Here is an 18,715-nt window from a genome sequence, read left to right as displayed (position 1 = left end):
TCTGTTGGAATCAGCAGGAGGGCACCTAATTTGTAGGGGGCAGGTGAAAATGCTGCTATGGGTGCTAATTTTGCATCTGTTCATGCGCCAGGAGAATCCACTGCCCACCTGCCATTGGTGATTGCTCAGGCCCCTCCCTTGCCATGTCCTGCTCAGTCACCACTACCACTCCCACCACCATTGTGCAAGGGGGGGTGGGGAGGGTACAATCCATCTTAACTCATCCAGACTCCAGAAATACACCGGGTTCCAAATCAGCCAGGCAAATGGGAACATCTGGGAATTCTACCCACATTTGGGCTGGGTGGATGTTCTGTACCTCATGTCAGAAACTCCCAGAAAGTGTGATGCAACCAGATCTCTGCCACCTTTTGGACATTCTGTTGGTCTCCCAACTGGTAGCTTTTCAGAACCTGTACTTTTATTAAACATTCAACATGCATCTTTGTGAACCTGCAATAGAAATCATGTCCTTTTAACTTTAGAGACTCACAGATAATTGGTTCTTATCTAACTATTTGTTTAAACAAATATTTTTTTTTGCCTAAAAGCACTGGCATTTTTAACCAGCCAGCAAAACACAGTTTGGTTATTGTTGTTGGAAGTATCTCAATACTCACTTCACTAGCAAGAATGTTTGCATCCTTCATTGTCTTGTACCCTGAGCTCTCCTTCAAATCAAACTTCGGCCTCTTTCCCTTAAACTCCTTATTGAACTTCTCCTTGTACTTAATCTACACATGAATTAAAATCAATGTTACTATGCTGTCCCCAAGATATAAATCATCATCTCTTTAACTCAATACAATAATAAAAATAGTAAACAAATCAGTTGTCGAACATTTTGGAACTGATGATACAGGTCAAGAAAGTGGGACGAGTATACAGACGATATTAATAAACAGAATGACAAAGATACATTCACCTGGTAACACACAACAGAAAAGGACAAATAAATGCTGATAGAGGTTGGATATGAAGTGTTGAACAGGAATGACAATGGGCATACAGCAATAAAAGTAAGTGACTTGTTAAAAATGTACAGTCAAAAAAAATCTGATAATACAGAAAAATCCAGTAACAGTAGAGCTGTTCCAGCTATCAGACCTCCGGAAGCAGCTTGCCACATTTTTAAATATCACTGCTTCTTGACTGTAATGTTAGCGTGACAGTTGTTCATGGTCCTGAATTACTAATACTCAGACCATGTCAATTTGTCTATATTTAACTCTACTTTCTTGATGTGATAACGTGTGCTCAGTTTAAATATCGTGAGGTGAGGCTGGTGGATTGTCTGCTCCTGCCTTCTGATGCAAAGCCTAGAACGCAGGTGTCAAAGTTTTCCATTCAAAACTCCACGAGTCCTACAAAAATGGCTGAAAAATTTCAAGAGAAAAAAATAATCATTTAAAACTGTTCATTTCCAATTATGAGAAATACAGGTGTGCTGGGTGGAAACAGTCTTGCCTCTGTCAATACCAAGACTCACTAGATCAGAAAATGAACAAAGTCAAAAGTTAAAAAAAGTGATTTCAAAGTTACAGGTGCTGTATCTGTGAGTTCCAATACATATACAGAAAGTTGTTGAATTCAGCACAGAACTTAAAAAAGTATAGTATCAAGTACCATCATAAGGAGAAGCAAGATGAAATGTTAAAAGGAAGAAAGCTGAGGATGTGGTGAGAAATGGAATAGCATGACTGGCAGTTTTGGGGCTCAAGAGGGCCCAGGTGCTTTAACAGTTCTTGAAGAAAGAAGAAAATGTTCTTGGACAATAGGTAATTCCATGGAGACAATAGTGAGGCTCAAACAAGAAAAATGTTAAATATAGGGCCTCTGTTTTCCCTACATGGGGCAAAATGGACATCGGAATTGCATCTGTGGAATCATACAGGGAAAGTCATGCTGTAAAACATGAATGCAAAAAAAAAAAACATGTCTTAGTCTGGGACTGTGCTGGTTCATTCTCCTCTATTCCCACTTAGTAATCAACCAAGCTGGCTTCATTGTGTGAGTGTAATTGGTGCTCAAGGAACAACTACATTGTAAGGGCAACCCCAAAAAAGATAATTTTGTATAAATGGCAGGGGTACAATACAAGACTCAGATACGCTGTACAGGGACTCTTGATACTGAAGTCTTACGTTGCTTGTGAGGATATTTGCTTTCTTTGCCAGCCTCATCGTGGGAGTGTCATATGAAGCAGCTCCATGACCTCTGAGTTTCTGTTTGGTATATTCCACCTATGAAGCGTAGCAAGATGGTATGATCAGAGCAGTGGTCAATAGCAATTAATGGGTAGGCCAGATGTAATTGCAAGCATGGGATAGCAGTGCTTAGTACAAATAAATTATTGGATGGACAGCAGCAGATATGGGCTTCAATCCAGCCAGTAAACAACTAGTTAGAAGCAGGGCACAGCTCAGTTCTACCACAGGAGAAATCACTTACAGTGAAAGCACTTATAACAGAACAACGTCGTCAGGGAGGTTATTGCTATGTATGTACCATTCCTGATTTGCCAGGAAAAGTTCCTTAAAATAAAATTGATTGAAATGAAATTTTGCAGACTAAAGAGCATCTGATGTAGCCCAAGGACACTTTCATATAATGGATTTTGGCTGTTCTCAGACATTTTGAATTAATACAATGAGTGTTTTCTTAAAGTACACTTAAAGTTCCAGTGATTGGAGCCTGTTTAATGTACATTAGCTGGTTGCAGTAACTTCTTCCAGGGCACTGGGACACTGGTGCAAGAGCATCAGATAAATAGGTTAGAGGCAACAGCAAAATGCTGTCACACAACAAAAATGAATTAGATTTAACAAATATCATATATAAAGCAAATAAAGCCTCAGGCCACGGCTAGGTAGTTTTATGCATTTCATAGAATCATAGAATTTTGTAGCACAGAAGGAGGCCATTCACCCCATCGTACCTAAGTTGGCTCTTTGAAAGAGTTACGCAATTAATTCCACCCTCAGGTCCTATCCCCATATTACTATAAGTTTTTATTTTTCAAGTATGTATTGAATTCTCTTTTCAAAGTTAGCACTGTATACAGCTGTTAATTTCCCTCCTCCCTCTCTGATAATGTTACCACAATATAAAACTGAAGCCGTAGGCAAAGATTTATGATGCTTAATGTGCTTTTTCTCTGCTTAACAGTTGAGCCTGAAGCCTCGAGGTAGATTATGAGCGAAATTTCTGTGAAACCAAATTTCAATTTTCTTTTGTCTATTCACCCACCACCCTGCGCTCGCTGACATACATTGGTTCCCTGTTCGGCAGCACCTCGATTTCAAACTTCTCATCCTTATTTTCATATCTCTCTATGGCCTCACGCTTCCCTAGCTCTGTGACAATCTCTGGCCCTACAATCCTCTGAGATGTCTACACCCCTCCAATTCTGGCCTCTTGTGCATCCCCAGTTTCCATCGCTCCACCATTGGTTGTTGTGCCTTCAGATGCCTAAGCCCTAAGCTCTGGAACTCCCTCCCTAAAAATTGCAACCTCTCCACCTACCTCCCTCTCTTCTTTGAAGTCACTTCTTAAAATCTATGGACCGAAATTTATACATCCACCGCCGTAATTGATGGCGGACGTGAACAATGGCAGTCTGCCTGCGCGGGCTACACGTCATGGTGCAGCCGCAATATTAAATGCGGCGGCTCATTTAAATGGCGGTGGCGGACCAGCTCCCTCGATGACGTGGAGAGGGCGGGCGGTCCATCCCTGGCAATGGCATCAGCTGCCTTTGCACAGGTGCTGACGCCATTTTTAAAGGGCTTCGAGCGCTATCGTGACATTTAAATATTTAAAGGAGAAATGATTTTTAAAAATTAAATAAATTGACCTTGTCCCTCTCCCACCATCCCCCTCCCAACAACTATAGATTTAATTACCTTCCCTCTCCCCCTCCAAAATACTTACCTTGAGCAACTGACCTTCCCCTCCCAAAGTTCATAAACTGTGTACTGTAATCCTTCCCACCATCCCCTACATCAATGAAATGATTTTGACCCCACTTCCCCTCCCCCCGCACTGAAAAACTTACCTGCTTCACGCTCGCCACCAGTGTTTTGCCTCAGATCCCCGGATGGGGATCCGAAGGCATGGGACTGCTGGCGACCGGCACCAATATTGCTCCGGGACGGACGGCAGGAGTGAGAAGGTAATTTATTAGTTCATTTAAATTAATTAACATATTTAAATTTGGCTCCCGTCAGCATGTGGCCGGTGGGGGAGGGGGCCGCTATGATGCCTCGCCGCTGGCAATGTTGGGTCAGGTCTTCCCGGCATCGAGACCTGTGAAGAGCCTCTGCCAGAGGCATTTTTCGGCAACCCCCCCCCCACCCCCGCCATGACCCCTCACATCGGGAGGTCTGTAAAATTCAGCCCTACCTCTTTGACCAAACTTTGGTCACTTGTCGTCCATCTATCTATGTGGCACAATATCAATTTTGTCTGATAACACTCCAGTGAAGTACCTTGAGACAATTTACTACATTAAAGACACTATATAAATACAAGTTGTTTTGAAATGTACCATATATGTTCAGAAATGAGCTGGATATCTAGGTGGGCTGGTTTTCTATGTTTGAGCTGCTGACTGGTATCTCGCCTTTCATCAGAAAAAAGGAGCAGGATTTTCCCTGCAGGCTTCTGAACCTCGCCATCAGGATCAAATGGGGGTCAGAAGTCCGTGCCATGTGGGGAACAGTCACTCAATGTAATATTCCCTGGAGCGGCCAGTTAATGGCCAGAGGTTGGCCTCACTGTCCAATTAAGGATGGCGAGCAGACTCTCGAAGCTGGAGGGTCAGAGGCCTCCCAGCTTGAAAGCAGCAGCAGGATGCCATGGCAGGTAAGTAAAGGAGAGGGTGCTTCAAAATGGAGGCACCCTCTCTCCAACTTTCTTTAAATTTAAAATAAAAACGGCATTTTCAGGCAAGTCCACTGCTGTCTGGTGGGGTGTAGGGGGGAAATCCCTCCACAGGACAGTCTGCGACTGCTGCAGCACCCAGGCAGATAAGAAGGGCCTCTAAACCTGCCTGGAATGCTGTCCCTCCCACACCCCGGTCTGCTCTTGGAGGCAACTTTCAGTCTCCCCCGCCTCTGGGAACCTGGAGGCCGATTGGAAAATATCAGTCAGCCTTCCTTAACAGGCCTTAATAGGCCTTTAATTGGGACAATTGGCTACATTCCCCATCCCACCCACAGGACAGAGCCAAGGAACAAGCACGCAGGTCAGCGGAGTGAAATTCCATGCCCACCTGCTCTACACCCGGCGGGTGCTAAAAATCCAGCCAAGGTGTTGGAATGCAGCAAGGAATGGGCTCACACGTTAAATCCACAATTGTATTAAGTGTATAATAACAAAGAAGCTTTGAAAAAAGGCATAAAGCTGTTTTGAACGCTTGCTGGATCAAGCAAGGGAATCCATTAGCGGATTTGTATTTTGATGGTACAACAAATGATGAGAACATTCATATTGGTTGGTGTAAATACTATTTTGAGGCAGTGTATCAGGAATGAAGCTAGGCTGCTTCAGAACAGAGGAAGGAAAACATAAGATTTCATGGGAGCAGGAGAGGGGGAATTTTTGGCAGTTTAAATGTGGGAAGTGAAAGAATAGTGCCAACTTGAATGGGAGATGAGGATGGAGAATCAGCTTGTATTAAGAGGAGAGAGAAAGAGCATGAACGAGAGAGGAATGAACTTTTGGATGTTGGAGGGGGAGAACACTGCCAACTTAAACTGAATGTGGAAGAAAAATGCCAACACAAACTGGGAGGGTTGGAGATGGAGAAAGTGTCACATGTGAATGGAGTTTGGAATGTGAATAGTCCAGCTGCATTTTACCAGCCCTTTAATGTCGGGGTTTGTGACGGGGGGCCCAGAAAGTTCTTCCGGGAGAGGCCCGCCTCGAGCCCCAATGCCGAGAAGGCCTCGTCGCATTTTACCAGCGATGGCGAGGCCTCGGTGCGGCTCCCTGCTGCACAGCGGCAGAACCTTCATTTGCATACTAAAATTAATGCTATACATGCTAATGAACTTAACTGGACTGGGCGACCGTCCCATGCTGATATTCCGGCTGGTGGCTGGAAGTCCCGCGTCTTCAGATCCTCGTTTGGGGATCCGAGGTGAGACACTGGTGGGGGAGGGGGAGGGGGAGGAGTGTAATTTTCAGGTCGGGAGAGAGCAGAGAAAACTGATTCAATTGGCTGAGGGGATGGTGGGAAGGGATTGATGGGCAAAGAGTATAAAGTTTGGGGTTGAAAGGTGGGGACCGGCAAAAATATTTTTTTGGGGTGGGAGGGGGGAGATGGAAATAAATTTATTGGTTGATGATTGGGAGGGTGGAACCTGGGCTTTGATCTCTACTTTAATGTTTTTACTTAAATTGCATGCGGTTGTGACTTTAAAATTTAACATCAGCTGTCAGGGCTTGAAGCCCTTTAAAAATGGCGCCGGTGCCTGCGCGGTGGTGCCAGACGCCATGCTGGGGATAGAGCAGCTGCCCCCATCTATGTCATCAGGAGCAGCCGCTCTGCCCCCTCCATTCAAGTGAGCCCCCGCGCCTGACAGCCAGCCTGATTGACAAGCTGCCTGCCTGTCAGGAGGAAAAACATGCAGCACAAGCACGCATCAAGCAAAAAGCATATATGGAGGCATAGGGAGTTTGCGACTGGATGGTCTAATGGTTGGGGAGGGAGTGGAAAGGGGGAGAGATCCTAGGGGGAAGTGGGCAGATGGTGGTCAAGGGTTAGAATGTGGTCAGGGGTAAATCCTGGTGGAGTGAGACGGTATTTGGGAGGGGTACGATCATGTGTGGGCTCGGGTGCGTGCCTTTTACAGGGCAACTTGGTAGGCCGGAGGAAACACTCCTGTTCTTCCTGGCCCACAAGCAGTGCTGTAAAGGCGCTCACCTTATGGATCCACCCTTCTTGCCTCTTTTTACCTGTTGGATTTCCCAAAGTCCTGGAAACCTGACCAGCATGGGGTAAAAATAGAAACACTATTAGAATGAAGACACACAGCCTCCTTAAAAAGCTTGAATGTCTGACCCGCCTCCTGCAAGCAGGTTGGTCACCCATCCCTCGTCTCACTTCCATTAAAACTGGAAAAGGGCAGATTTGTGCTGGGTTGGGTTCTAGTTTCAGATTTTTAGCTTTTAAACTTTGATCCCAACCCAAACCCACCCATTTCTGGGGGTTAAAATTACCCCCAATTAGTCCAAACTAACACTTTACTCTTCTCTTTCACCATATAAAGGAGCAATTATCTTGGCAAGCCAGTATTGCTACTGATCAATTGCTTGTTCTGATCTCTTAATCCCATGTAACTTCTCCTATCACTTGGCACTCATGGTACATAGAATTGTACAGAATATGCAGCACAGAGACAGACCACTCGGCCCAACCAGTCTAGGCCAGCGTTTATGCTCCACTCGAGCTCTCTCCCATCCTTCTTCATCTATCTCTGTCAGCATAAACCTCTATTTCCTTCTCTCATACACTTACCTAGCTCCCCTTAAATACATCTATACTATTTGCCTCAACAACTCTCTGTGGTAGCGAGTTCTATATTGTCACCAGTCTCTAGGTAAATAAGTTTCTTATGAATTCCCTGTTTGACTTCTTGGTGATTATCTTATATTGATGGCCTCAAGGGCAGCACAGTGGCGCAGTGGTTAGCACCGCAGCCTCACAGCTCCAGCGACCTGGGTTCAATTCTGGGTACTGCCTGTGTGGAGTTTGCAAGTTCTCCCTGTGTCTGCGTGGGTTTCCTCCGGGTGCTCCGGTTTCCTCCCACATGCCAAAGACTTGCTGGTTGATAGGTTAATTGGCCATTATAAATTGCCCCTAGTATAGGTAGGTGGTAGGGAAATATAGGGATAGGTGGGGATGTGGTAGGAATATGGAATTAGTGTAGGATTAGTATAAAATGGGTGGTTGATGGTCGGCACAGACTCGGTGGGCTGAAGGGCCTGTTTCAGTGCTGTATCTCTAAACTAAACTTTTGCTCATCTCCACAAGTGGAACACTCTGTCTACTCTATCAAAACCTTCATACTCTTAAAGACCTCTATTAGGCTTCCCTGCAGCCTTTTCTTTTCAAGAGAAAAGACACCCAGGTTCATCCACTCTACTTTGTTTACTGCTACCAAAAAGCAGATCAAGTTAAGAGTGATGGTTACTCACAGCATTGAAATTAACTCCTGGAAGAAAAATGCACAGAATGATGACAAATGTCCAACAAAAATAAATATTAGCACTATAGCACAAAGGAGATGGAAATTACAGTACAAGAATGGATATGAGAAACTAGTTACTAATTTAAACCCACAATTGAAACACAAGGAGCAAAATCATTGACTTCTAGAAGAGGCAGCATTTTGTACGATTGATAAGGTTTTCCATGGTCAGTCTGCTAAACTGCTTTTGCTCAATTTAATTGGGTTGTTTTCCTTCTCGTAGTTTATCACACAATTACAATGTAATGTTGGATACTGTCTGATGCAGTCTAACAATAGTATGACATGACTTGATACAATCTCATTTGATTCAATCTAGGCCAACACAATCTGGAGTCTCAAGCAATCTCACAAGCCTGTTGCATTTTTGAGGTTAATAAGGTATCTATGCTTCAGATTCTTGTTTGCGTTTTCTTTTTTACCTGGCTGGTAAGTTTGGAAACCTCTTTGGCGAGTTCTATGTCTGGACGTCCAAGGCTGATAATTCCGCGACTAGCTTCCTCACGCGCCTTTGTTCTGTATCCGATCTGAAGGAACATACAGAACTCAGTTGATGGGTCATACTTGAACCTGGATAATAGGTTGTAGCATACTGCTTAAAATTGTCAAACATACTTACATCACTTATTAACTTGGCAGCTTCAGTGGCCTTAAGAATATCTGGACGATCTACCACAGATGTGTAAGCTAGTTTGGATTTAGCCTCTTTCTTGTATTCAACCTGAGGGATGGAGAACATTTTATTGGCACCGCCAGAGTGCTTTACCAGAGAATGCTTCTTGGTAAATAAATACATCCTAAACAAACTGCTCGTTCCTATGTTCTAAAGCTTCTGTTTTCCATATACACTGAGAATAATAGACATCAACCATCTGGAATTATACGGCATATTTAATGTCGAAAACATCTCAAGGCACTTTGCAGAGTGGGAGGAGAGAAAATATATTGAAATAGATAATGGAATGGGTGCTGAGTCATGGAGGGATGGGTCACCAGACGGGGTGAGCAAAAACTTGTTGGAAAAGATTAGTTTTGCTACTTGAGAATTATCACAATGCATGAATTGAATCAATTGCAAGCGGACAGCCTGACCAGTTTCTAATCACTATCTAATTCTGATCATTGCGTTACAAGTCGGGATTTCCAGTGGGAAACTGCACTGGCGAATTAACTTTCTGCCCACCCATGGTGGAATGAGGCTCAGCTGGTTTTAACAGTTGGGGCTCCTTTAACTCATGCTGGCCCATGCTTTCCCATTCCGGGTGGAGAGTAAATGGGAAGCAGTGGATAATCGTGCAGTCTGGAGACCACCCACCGAAACAAGGTAAGTTTATCTAAAACATTAATCCGACAATAACCTGCAGCTGATTATTAGCAATTTCTGTGCCTATGTTTATATAACCTGATGGAGATATCTCAGAGCCTTGCTTCATTTCTTCTATAGCTACATTTCATTCAATAGGGAGATGAAGAATACATGCCACCAACAAAAAGGGAAGCAAAGTTATTTGTATGCTTACGTTACTCTGACACTTGGCCACATTCATGGCGTGCTTCACTTCTGGAGGTTCCACCATAATGGAATATGAGGACTTGCCTTTATCTTTCTCAAACTGTTCCTTGTACAGTTTCTGTGGTCAAACAAATTGATATTCACAATCAGATAATGCCTCGTGAATCCTTAGCACTTTCGAGTTTTTCAAAATCTCCAAGAGAAATGCAAGAAGAGCACAGAAATTCAGGAATATGACGAAAGGTAATTCAGCTCATCCAGCCTAGCCCATTGTTAAGAGTCTCTTTCGTGTTACAATATTGCTAAGGTGGTGCAGCACACCATTTACAGACCTGTTGCATCTCCTACCTGGTAAAATATGGATCCATGACCATGATGCTCCATTTCTAGAGTCCTCAATTTTACTTGAACTATAGCAGGTGTGAATGAGGAGCAGGGAGGTACTGTGCTCCTTAAAGGGGATTGAAAACCAAAGTGAGTCAGCCCAAGCTACCATCATTAAGATGCTAGTTCCAGGTCTGAGAGCAGCGAATGGCACAAGTCTGAGGTGGGGGAGGTGGGGTTTTTGTCCATCTTCATGGCTGGTGACTATTTTATACGTAGTACTATAAAAATACAGATTAAAAATAAAGTGCTGTTGATTACCCTATGTACCTTTTTATGAATTACAGATTAACTGAAACCATACAGCACCAAAGGAGGAAACTCCACAAATGGGAGAGTGCAGAAGCATTGGAGAATCCAGTGAGGAACATTGAAGGCTTCCTTAAGATTAGGAACCATGACCCACTGAAGTGCTTGGCAGAGACAGCGCTCTTCACTAGGGACTGATTGGAGGGAGAGGAGGCCACTACAAGGGACTTTCCCGTCATGTGGGCATTTCTAGGCAGTTACCTCCATTTCCTGAGGCCTACCACTAACATCCTTGTAGCAATGCTGGTAAGTGGAAGTAACGAGGGCTGAAGGAAAGTAAATCCACTACTTGCATGTAATGGGTGGAGAAGGAACAATCAGGGGTGGTCCCAGCAGGGGAACAAGATCCCGGGTGCGATGTTGAGGGGGAATAGTTCAAAACTCGTTTATTTGCCTTATTTCCGCTAGGATCACAGAGAATGACAGAAAATGACATCCCAAGGCAATTTTATATAGCCACAAATAGAAAGGCTACTGATGGTCCAAACTTCTCATGTGGAATGTGGTACATGTTGCATACTTACCCCACTGAGTAACTTGGACACTTCTTTAACATGTGAAGTACCACGGGTTTCAGGTAGTTTCATGTAAGCAGCACGAGGGAGTTCCTTCTTAACAGCTTCTTTGTATTTTTTCTGTAAAGCAGAGAAAGGAAGGAACAAATGTGCAATTTAGGAGCAGTTGGCACAGAAACTATTTCATCGAATGCAAGTAACTTCGAAAATGAGGATAATTATTCTAATGCCACCAAAGGATAATAATAATTCACTGCATTGACTTTTTCAAATGGGCATTTGTGTCTACATGCTGTATCAGAATTTACCAATTTCAGATCTTTTAGGAGAAAAAATTAATAAAGGGCCCTGAAATTGTCGGGACCAAAGACGCCGGATTTGTTGCCTGGGGAGCCTGAACCTGGGGTGAAATTCTGATCCACCTGATTTCTGCCTCATGCTAAAAGTGTGAGATTGCAACTCTTCAACCTTTCCCTCCTCCACTATGTCAAAGGGATATGTCTGGAGGAGTTCACAAAGCTGTCCTGTGAGTTGCTTCACTTACAATATAATTAGGCTCAACAGAACTCTTGCCGAGTAAAGGCTCCAAAATTAGGCGAGACAAAGCTAATTGATCCCTTAAGGAAAAGAGATGTAAATGCCTCCTTTAATCTCAGTGGTAATGTGGTACCTTGTGTCAATCTATGGTACTATATTGCATGATTGAAGATTCAATAATATGTGTTCAATGTAAGTCTTTTATATGACTGATGAAAAGCAATATCATGACTTGTGAAAATTATGGATACTCATAAGAGAGTTTCAAACTGTAATATAAATGAGAAGCCCAGATAACATAAACAAACTATACCCATACCTCATCTGAAGTGGAATTAGATTAGATGTTTGCCCAGCCTCATTGGTTCTTGTTATCATTTCGAATACATGGGTTGAAATATCAGCTTTCAATGTTTTAAGAGAAGTCTGCATGGATTGTTCATTTGTATTCATGCTGATTTTTTTTTCAGTAAAGTGATTGACAGGAGGAAATTTCACCCTCCCAGCCTTTGTCTGACTTGTGGAAAATTGTTTTAGTTTCTTATGCCACAGCATTTATCAGTAAACTGCCATATCCTTGCTCTTCAACACCAGGCACAGACACAATGTGTGTGCCTTATCACATACACGCATTGTACTAATGAGTTAAGAAACGTAAGAGCATAAGCTTGCATAGAATGAGAAAAGGTAAATTGTCCTGCGAGGCATATACATTCTGCTTCATCTACTTGACCCAGGAAGGTACAGCTATTGCACTTTGTGGCCTAAAATGATAGACATCAAGTTACAAACGGTAGTGCTTTAGCATCCAGATAATAAACTGGGGAAAATGTCCTGTCCTTATAAAATTGCATCTTCCCCAAATCCCCATTAGATCCACTAGTATATTAAAAGTAACTTTACCACAGTGTATTCTATAAATATGTGAAGAGAAAAAGATTAGTGAAGACAAATGTAGGTCCCTTACAGTCAGAAACGGGGGAATTTATAATGGGAACAAAGAAATGGCAGAACAATTAAACACATACTTTGGTTCTGTCTTCACAAAGGAGGACACAAATAACCTCCCAGAAATGTTAGGGAACCAAGGGTCTAATGAGAGGGAGGAACTGAAGGAAATCAGTATGAGTACAAAAATAGTACTAGGAAAATTAATGGGGTTAAAGGCTGACAAATCCCCAGGGCCTGGTGATCTACATCCCAGAGTACTAAAGGAAGTGGCCCTGGAAATAGTGGATGCACTGGTGGTCATCTTCCAAAATTCTCTAGACTCTGGAGCAGTTCCTACAGATTGGAGGGTGGCAAATGTAACCCCACTATTTAAAATAGGAGGGAGAGAAAAAACAGGGAACAGCAGACCAGTTAGCCTTACATCAGTAGTGGGGAAAATGCTAGTCTATTATAAAGGATGTGATAGCAGAACACCTAGAAAGCATAAATGGGATTGGGCAAAGTCAGCATGGGTTTACAAAAGGGAAATCATGCTTATCAAATATACTGGAGTTTTTTGAAGATGTAACCAGTAGAATAGTTAAGGGAGAGCCAGTGGATGTGGTGTATTTGGATTTTCAGAAGGCTTTTGATAAGGTCCCACATAAGAGGTTAGCGTGCAAAATTAAAGCACATGGGATTGGGGGTAATATACTGGCATGGATTGAGAATTGGTTGACAGACAGGAAACAGTGAGAAGGAATAAACGGGTCTTTTTCCGGGTGGCAGGCAGTGTGTAGTGTGGTACCGCAGGGATCAGTGCTTGGGCCTTAGCTATTCACAATATATATTAATGACTTGGGTGAGGGAACTAAATGTAACATTTCCAAGTTTGCAGATGACACAAAGCTGGGGTGGGGCGGGTGTGTGGGGGGCGGGGAATGTGAGCTGTGAGGAGGATGCAAAGAGGCTCCAATGTGATTTGGACAAGTTGGGTGAGTGGGCAAATGCATGGCAGATATAGTATAATGTGAATAAATGAATAAATGTGAGGTTATCCACTTTGGTTATAAAAACAGAAAGGTAGATTATTATCTGAATGGTGATAGGTTGGGAAAGGGGGAGGTGCAACGAGGCTTGGATGTCCTTGTGCACCAGTTGTTGAAAGCAAGCATTCAGTTGCAGCAAGCAATTAGGAAGGCGAATGGTATGTTGGCCTTCATTGCAAGAGGATTTGAGTACAGGAGCAAGGATGTCTTATTGCAGTTATACAGGGCCTTGGTGAGACCACATCTGGAATATTGTGTGCAGTTTTGGTCTCCTTATCTGAGGAAGGATGTTCTTGCCTTGGAGGGAGTGCAAAGAAGATTTACTAGGCTGATTCCTGGGATGGCAGGATTGATGTATGAGGAGAGATTGGGTCGACTAGGCTTATATTCACTAGAGTTTAGAAGAATGAGAGGGGATCTCATAGAGACCTATAAAATTCTAACAGGACTAGACAGGCTAATGCAGGGAGGATGTTCCCGATGGCTGGGGAGTCCAGAACCAGGAGTCACAGTGTCAGGACACGGGGTATGCCATTTAGAACTGAGATGATGAGAAACTTCTTCACTCAGAGGGTGGTGAACCTGTGGAATTCTCTACCCTAGAAGGCAGTGGAGGCCAAGTCATTAAATATATTCAAGAAGCAGATAGATATATTTCTTAATGCCAAAGGGATATGGGGAGAAAGCAGCAACAGGATACTTAATTAGACGATCAGCCATGATCATTTTTGAATGGCAGAGCAAGCCCAAAGGCCTACTCCTGCTCCTATTTTCTATGTTTCTATGTATTCTCCAGACCTATTCTATTCAAGGGTAATGAACACATGATGGGAAGTAATTGCAGTACCTCGGACATTAGGGTAGCGACAGATTTAGCATGGAGCATCTGTGGTGTGTCTGGAACTGGTTGGTAGATGCCTCTTTCTTTCTCATGCTTCAGTTTATATTTCACCTGAGAATGACACAAAGCAATTAGTATCTTGGAATCAAAAGCATACTAACAAAATCGTAGAATAAGATAGCATAGAAGGAGGTTATTTGCTACCTCGAGCCTGTGCTGACTCTTTAAAAGAGCTTTCCAAATAGTCCTACTCCCCTGCTCTTTCCCCATAACCCTGCAAATGTTTCCTTCCCTCTGGTAAACTTAGTGGTAATGGGGTAAGGAATCCTCTCATCGCAATGTATAACAACTTTATAAATGGGCTAATGAAGACTTTCTTTGCTCAGTGTCTCACTGAAATCATAGGCATTTTCTTTTCATCTGTCTTACCTTCTTTTACTCTTAAAATAGTAACTCTTCCCTCCCACCCACACCAAGAAGAATACTTGCTGGGAAAATTTTATCTGTAAAGTTTAAAGAAAAATGCTTCTTCTAAATTTGGTGTGTGTGTGTTCTGGTTGGTGGCTGGTGTAGTATATTACACAGAAAATAGTCCTCCTGTTCCTTTTCATACCTGATACTGAATTTCAAACCACATGGTCAAATTTAGGAAGCAATGCACGAGTTAAGCTTTTGATAAGCAGAGTGTACTGCGCTGAGGCTGGCTGTGATCTTTTCCCTGTTCTTTATGTGCGAGGGATACAAAAAAAATGTATGAGTTTTCCTCATAATGATTTCTTTTGGTTCACAGGGTTAAATGCAGGATGGAGAATTTTTTCAATTTTGGGCAGTCAGTAACAGCATTAGGCAACGTCATGTGAGTACAGTATGAGTTGGATGCAGAGTCAAGCTCTCTCTACTGTCTTCCACTAATATGCTTTGCTGTCAACCTCAAAAGATCATCCATAATATACAAGGGTGATTTTATCCCCCAATCCTGAAAGAAAGCTCCCTGAATGAAATGCTGATTTGTGTTAAATTATAACTAACGTTGTGCTATGGACTCGCATCCATGAGATTATTATTGAGATTATTCCAGACTCATTTCACATAATGGCTTGATAGCCAGTGGAACAAGAGATTTTAATCCCATCAGTATGGGCTGAATTTTGCTCAGGTTCCAAAAGTGATAGAACCATATGCCAAACTTATAGATATCAGTACTTACCCCACTAGACAAGTCTGTATTTTCTACAGCCAGTATCATGTTCTTGTCTCCATAAACAGGGACTGAGATCTTGCAACCTTTCAAGGATTCTCTGTCCAATTTGTAATCCACCTGTCACAAACAATAAAGAGATTGAATTAACAACAGCATGTTATCGGCATCATCATGTAAGGGTATTTGTATTATCATAGTTATTTAATATAGGGAATTTGAATTTAACAATTAAATGGTCCTCTCCAATATCTTCTCATTCCCCTCTATTTGCACATTCTTGTATCTTTTTTAGATTTCTTTATTTCATTGATGCTCTTTCATGTTATTGAACAGTCTGCTTTTGTTCTAGGTTTAATTAATAACAACTAATTGCCATGATTAATCAACAACTCCACTAACATTGACCAGCAGAATGGCAGAAGGAGAATTAGATGGGCTTTCATCTTTTATCATCTAGCAGTTCTTATGTGTTAATAAGCAGTTTGCAAGTCATTTAAACAATCTTTCATTGAGAAAGGTACATTTGTTGGTTCTCTCTCCCTGTCTTATCCCATTTCTTTCCTTCAATTTAGCACATTTCTAAAATCCTGAGCTTCCAGTTTTAGTTCTGTCTTTTCTTCTAACAGATGCTGATTGACCTACTGTGCATTTTCAGCATTTTTTGGGTATTGGTATGTATTGAATTCATGTCACATTTCTTATTTGGATTATCTTTTCCGTTCTACTCTCTGGTGGGGATTTCAATTTGCTGCGCATGGTATTAACTGGGTGGTAACAGCCTCAAAATAGGGTCGGTGGCCTTACCATCTAGTTAACACTGGCAATGCGACTGAGATCGTCTTGATAAGCCCGTTTAAAGATTCTAATTGGGGTCCTCGGATCCCGATTGCCATTTTAGGTTGAGCGTTTGCCATGCAATAAATTCCAAAAGGTGATAAGAGCCAAAGATACCCGAAAAGGTAAGTTTGAAATTTATTTTGTGGGGCCTAGAGAAGCTCTCCTGCATCTCCAGGCCCCACATAAAATAATATGGACTGCTGGCAATCTGGGACCCCTCACTCTGCAATCACAATCACTTCTTGCAGCCCCTCCAGTCACCTGTGTGCCCCCCTGCCCAGCGCCACCTGCCCCCCCCCTCACCCCCTCAACTCCACTGCACTTGCCTTTGCTTGCAACCAGGGCAGCTCAATATAGGCCAGTCTTAATCCAGTGAGCTATTTGACTTCATTGCTTAATTTTTGCTGCTCATGCTTATATATGCTGAACTTTTCACGCATCATTGAATAAAGTGGTTATTCGTTAATAAGTGGTACACTGGTATCATGTCTTTGATGCCCTCAGATAAGCGAGAAATTAATTGCCTGTCAATGATGCATTACTAACTGCTTCTATATTAGTCATTTTTAAGTGGGAGTAACTCAAAGTTTAAAATGAACACCCGGTCATAAATCTTTGGTATTGTGTATTATCATTGTTTAGTATGATCTACCTATGCACCTACAGTTATACGTTGTTGTCACAAAATCATTGGGACCAATAAATTAGTTGGTTCTAAGAATAACTTCTTATTGCAGTTCAAACTTTTTTATTGACTAGACATAGTTTTTACCTGGATCAAGGGACAAGCTCATCATAACAGAAGTTTATGAATTCAAGATTTGTTTGAAAAGGCTGTACTGTACCAATGCGCACAAGGCACTATGACCATCAAAATTACAACAAAGCAATTCAATGTTCCACTTACATCGCTCTGCTGCTGTGAAGCCTTGTATGCCTGCACAAAGTCAGGTCTGTCTGCAATCCACAGCCATTTAGCCTTGGTGGCCTCATACTTCTTCTTGTAATCAAGCTATGGATCAAGCAATGAAAATAAATTGAAACCCAAGTACATTGTGATGCAATAATTATTGATGAAACATTTCAATGAGCTACACGGTTCAACTTAGTTTCCACATTTTGAAAACTTGTCCATTCCCCATTCACAAGCCATCACTGGTATTGTTTTATAAAGCTGACCTAAGGTTAACTTCCTTTTTTTCTCCCATCTCTTAATAAGGCAGCGACGTACGATGGGATACATCTCCATGGGCACTGACAGTCATGCCATACCTTGTATAAGTGACTGTTCATTCAGGATTCTCGACAGCGGGAGTAATTTTGATGTTGGAAATGACAATTGGGAGAGGTGCTTAATGGGTGACTGAGCTGACAGCGTGCATTCATCCAGCATCAAATGTTGTCAGGATATTAACTCACAAGGTGCATCTCAATTCAGCCAGATCCAGTCTTCACCCACTTTCCACTCAGTATTTAAACAGAGGTCTGTGGATAATGATTAGGAGGGAGAACCCTGTCGCATTGCTGCTTTGAAAATCATGGAAGCATACATTTCAATGAGATTATTTAAGAAAATTTATCTTCGAAGGAATATGTTGAAGCAGTGGTGAGAGGCAATGAAATAGCTTCTATATGCCATAGGTAATGTTATTGCACACTCCTCTTGTTGTAAACCTGGTCAATTACTTTGCAAAATATTTCCTCAAGCAACAGTATTCCTTTACTGCAAGTGATAAGTATAACTACCGAAACATCTGTGTAGCAGCTGGACCAGAGGCAAAGTCACATTCTTAATTTTTAATCTGTCTCATTTATGAAACATTGCGATCATGCTACAATATAAATTGCAACTGCAAAGTTTGTAGGCCATAAAGACCGGAATAAAGGCGGAATTTATGCACTAGGTTTTCCAGTATATATGTCGAGGCTTTTTCACTTTAGGATGTAACAAAGACATTGTGGGGGGGGGGGGTGGGGGGGGGGGTGGAATGGGAGGGGGCAGCTTTAACTTAATCTGTCAGTCAGCAAACTGTCAGGAACAGGTACAATGCTGGTTTTGCATCACATCTGATTTTATTCTGGGGATGGGGAGGTGGGGGGGGGGGGGCGGGGGCTTAAGTCCAGCATTCCACCCAATATTCTGGGTTTCCTGCCAGGTGAGTTAGGTTAAAATTGCTCTCAATACAGCAGATTCTTTTAAATTACTTAGTCAGGAAGTACTGTTTTAGCATATCTACATTCCTGTGACACTCAGGTTTGTTTAAGTAATCCTAAATTATAATAAATTCATTTTCCGACAATAAAATGTGTCTGAAAATGAAGAGATCTTTGCAAACGTTAT

The 18,715-nt window shown here is 42.3% G+C and overlaps 1 protein-coding gene across 1 annotated transcript in view; it reads right to left on the bottom strand.

The window, feature by feature from the left end:
• The window catches only part of neb (nebulin), a 361,674-nt gene that overhangs the window by 56,895 nt on the left and 286,064 nt on the right, over window positions 1-18,715 (bottom strand). Inside the window, exons 122-130 of the mRNA XM_068036260.1 lie at window positions 17,282-17,386; window positions 15,544-15,654; window positions 14,343-14,447; window positions 10,989-11,099; window positions 9,779-9,889; window positions 8,878-8,979; window positions 8,681-8,785; window positions 2,145-2,243; window positions 621-734 (exon numbers count right to left, since the gene is read on the bottom strand). Of these exons, the coding sequence (XP_067892361.1) occupies window positions 621-734; window positions 2,145-2,243; window positions 8,681-8,785; window positions 8,878-8,979; window positions 9,779-9,889; window positions 10,989-11,099; window positions 14,343-14,447; window positions 15,544-15,654; window positions 17,282-17,386 (963 nt within the window). The remainder of the gene's footprint in view (window positions 1-620; window positions 735-2,144; window positions 2,244-8,680; window positions 8,786-8,877; window positions 8,980-9,778; window positions 9,890-10,988; window positions 11,100-14,342; window positions 14,448-15,543; window positions 15,655-17,281; window positions 17,387-18,715) is intronic.

Source organism: Heterodontus francisci, chromosome 7, assembly GCF_036365525.1.
Source record: "Heterodontus francisci isolate sHetFra1 chromosome 7, sHetFra1.hap1, whole genome shotgun sequence".
Taxonomy (NCBI): Eukaryota; Metazoa; Chordata; class Chondrichthyes; order Heterodontiformes; family Heterodontidae; genus Heterodontus; species Heterodontus francisci.
The sequence above is the reverse complement of the archived record's forward strand: the minus strand, read 5'-3'. Positions and strand labels throughout refer to the sequence as shown.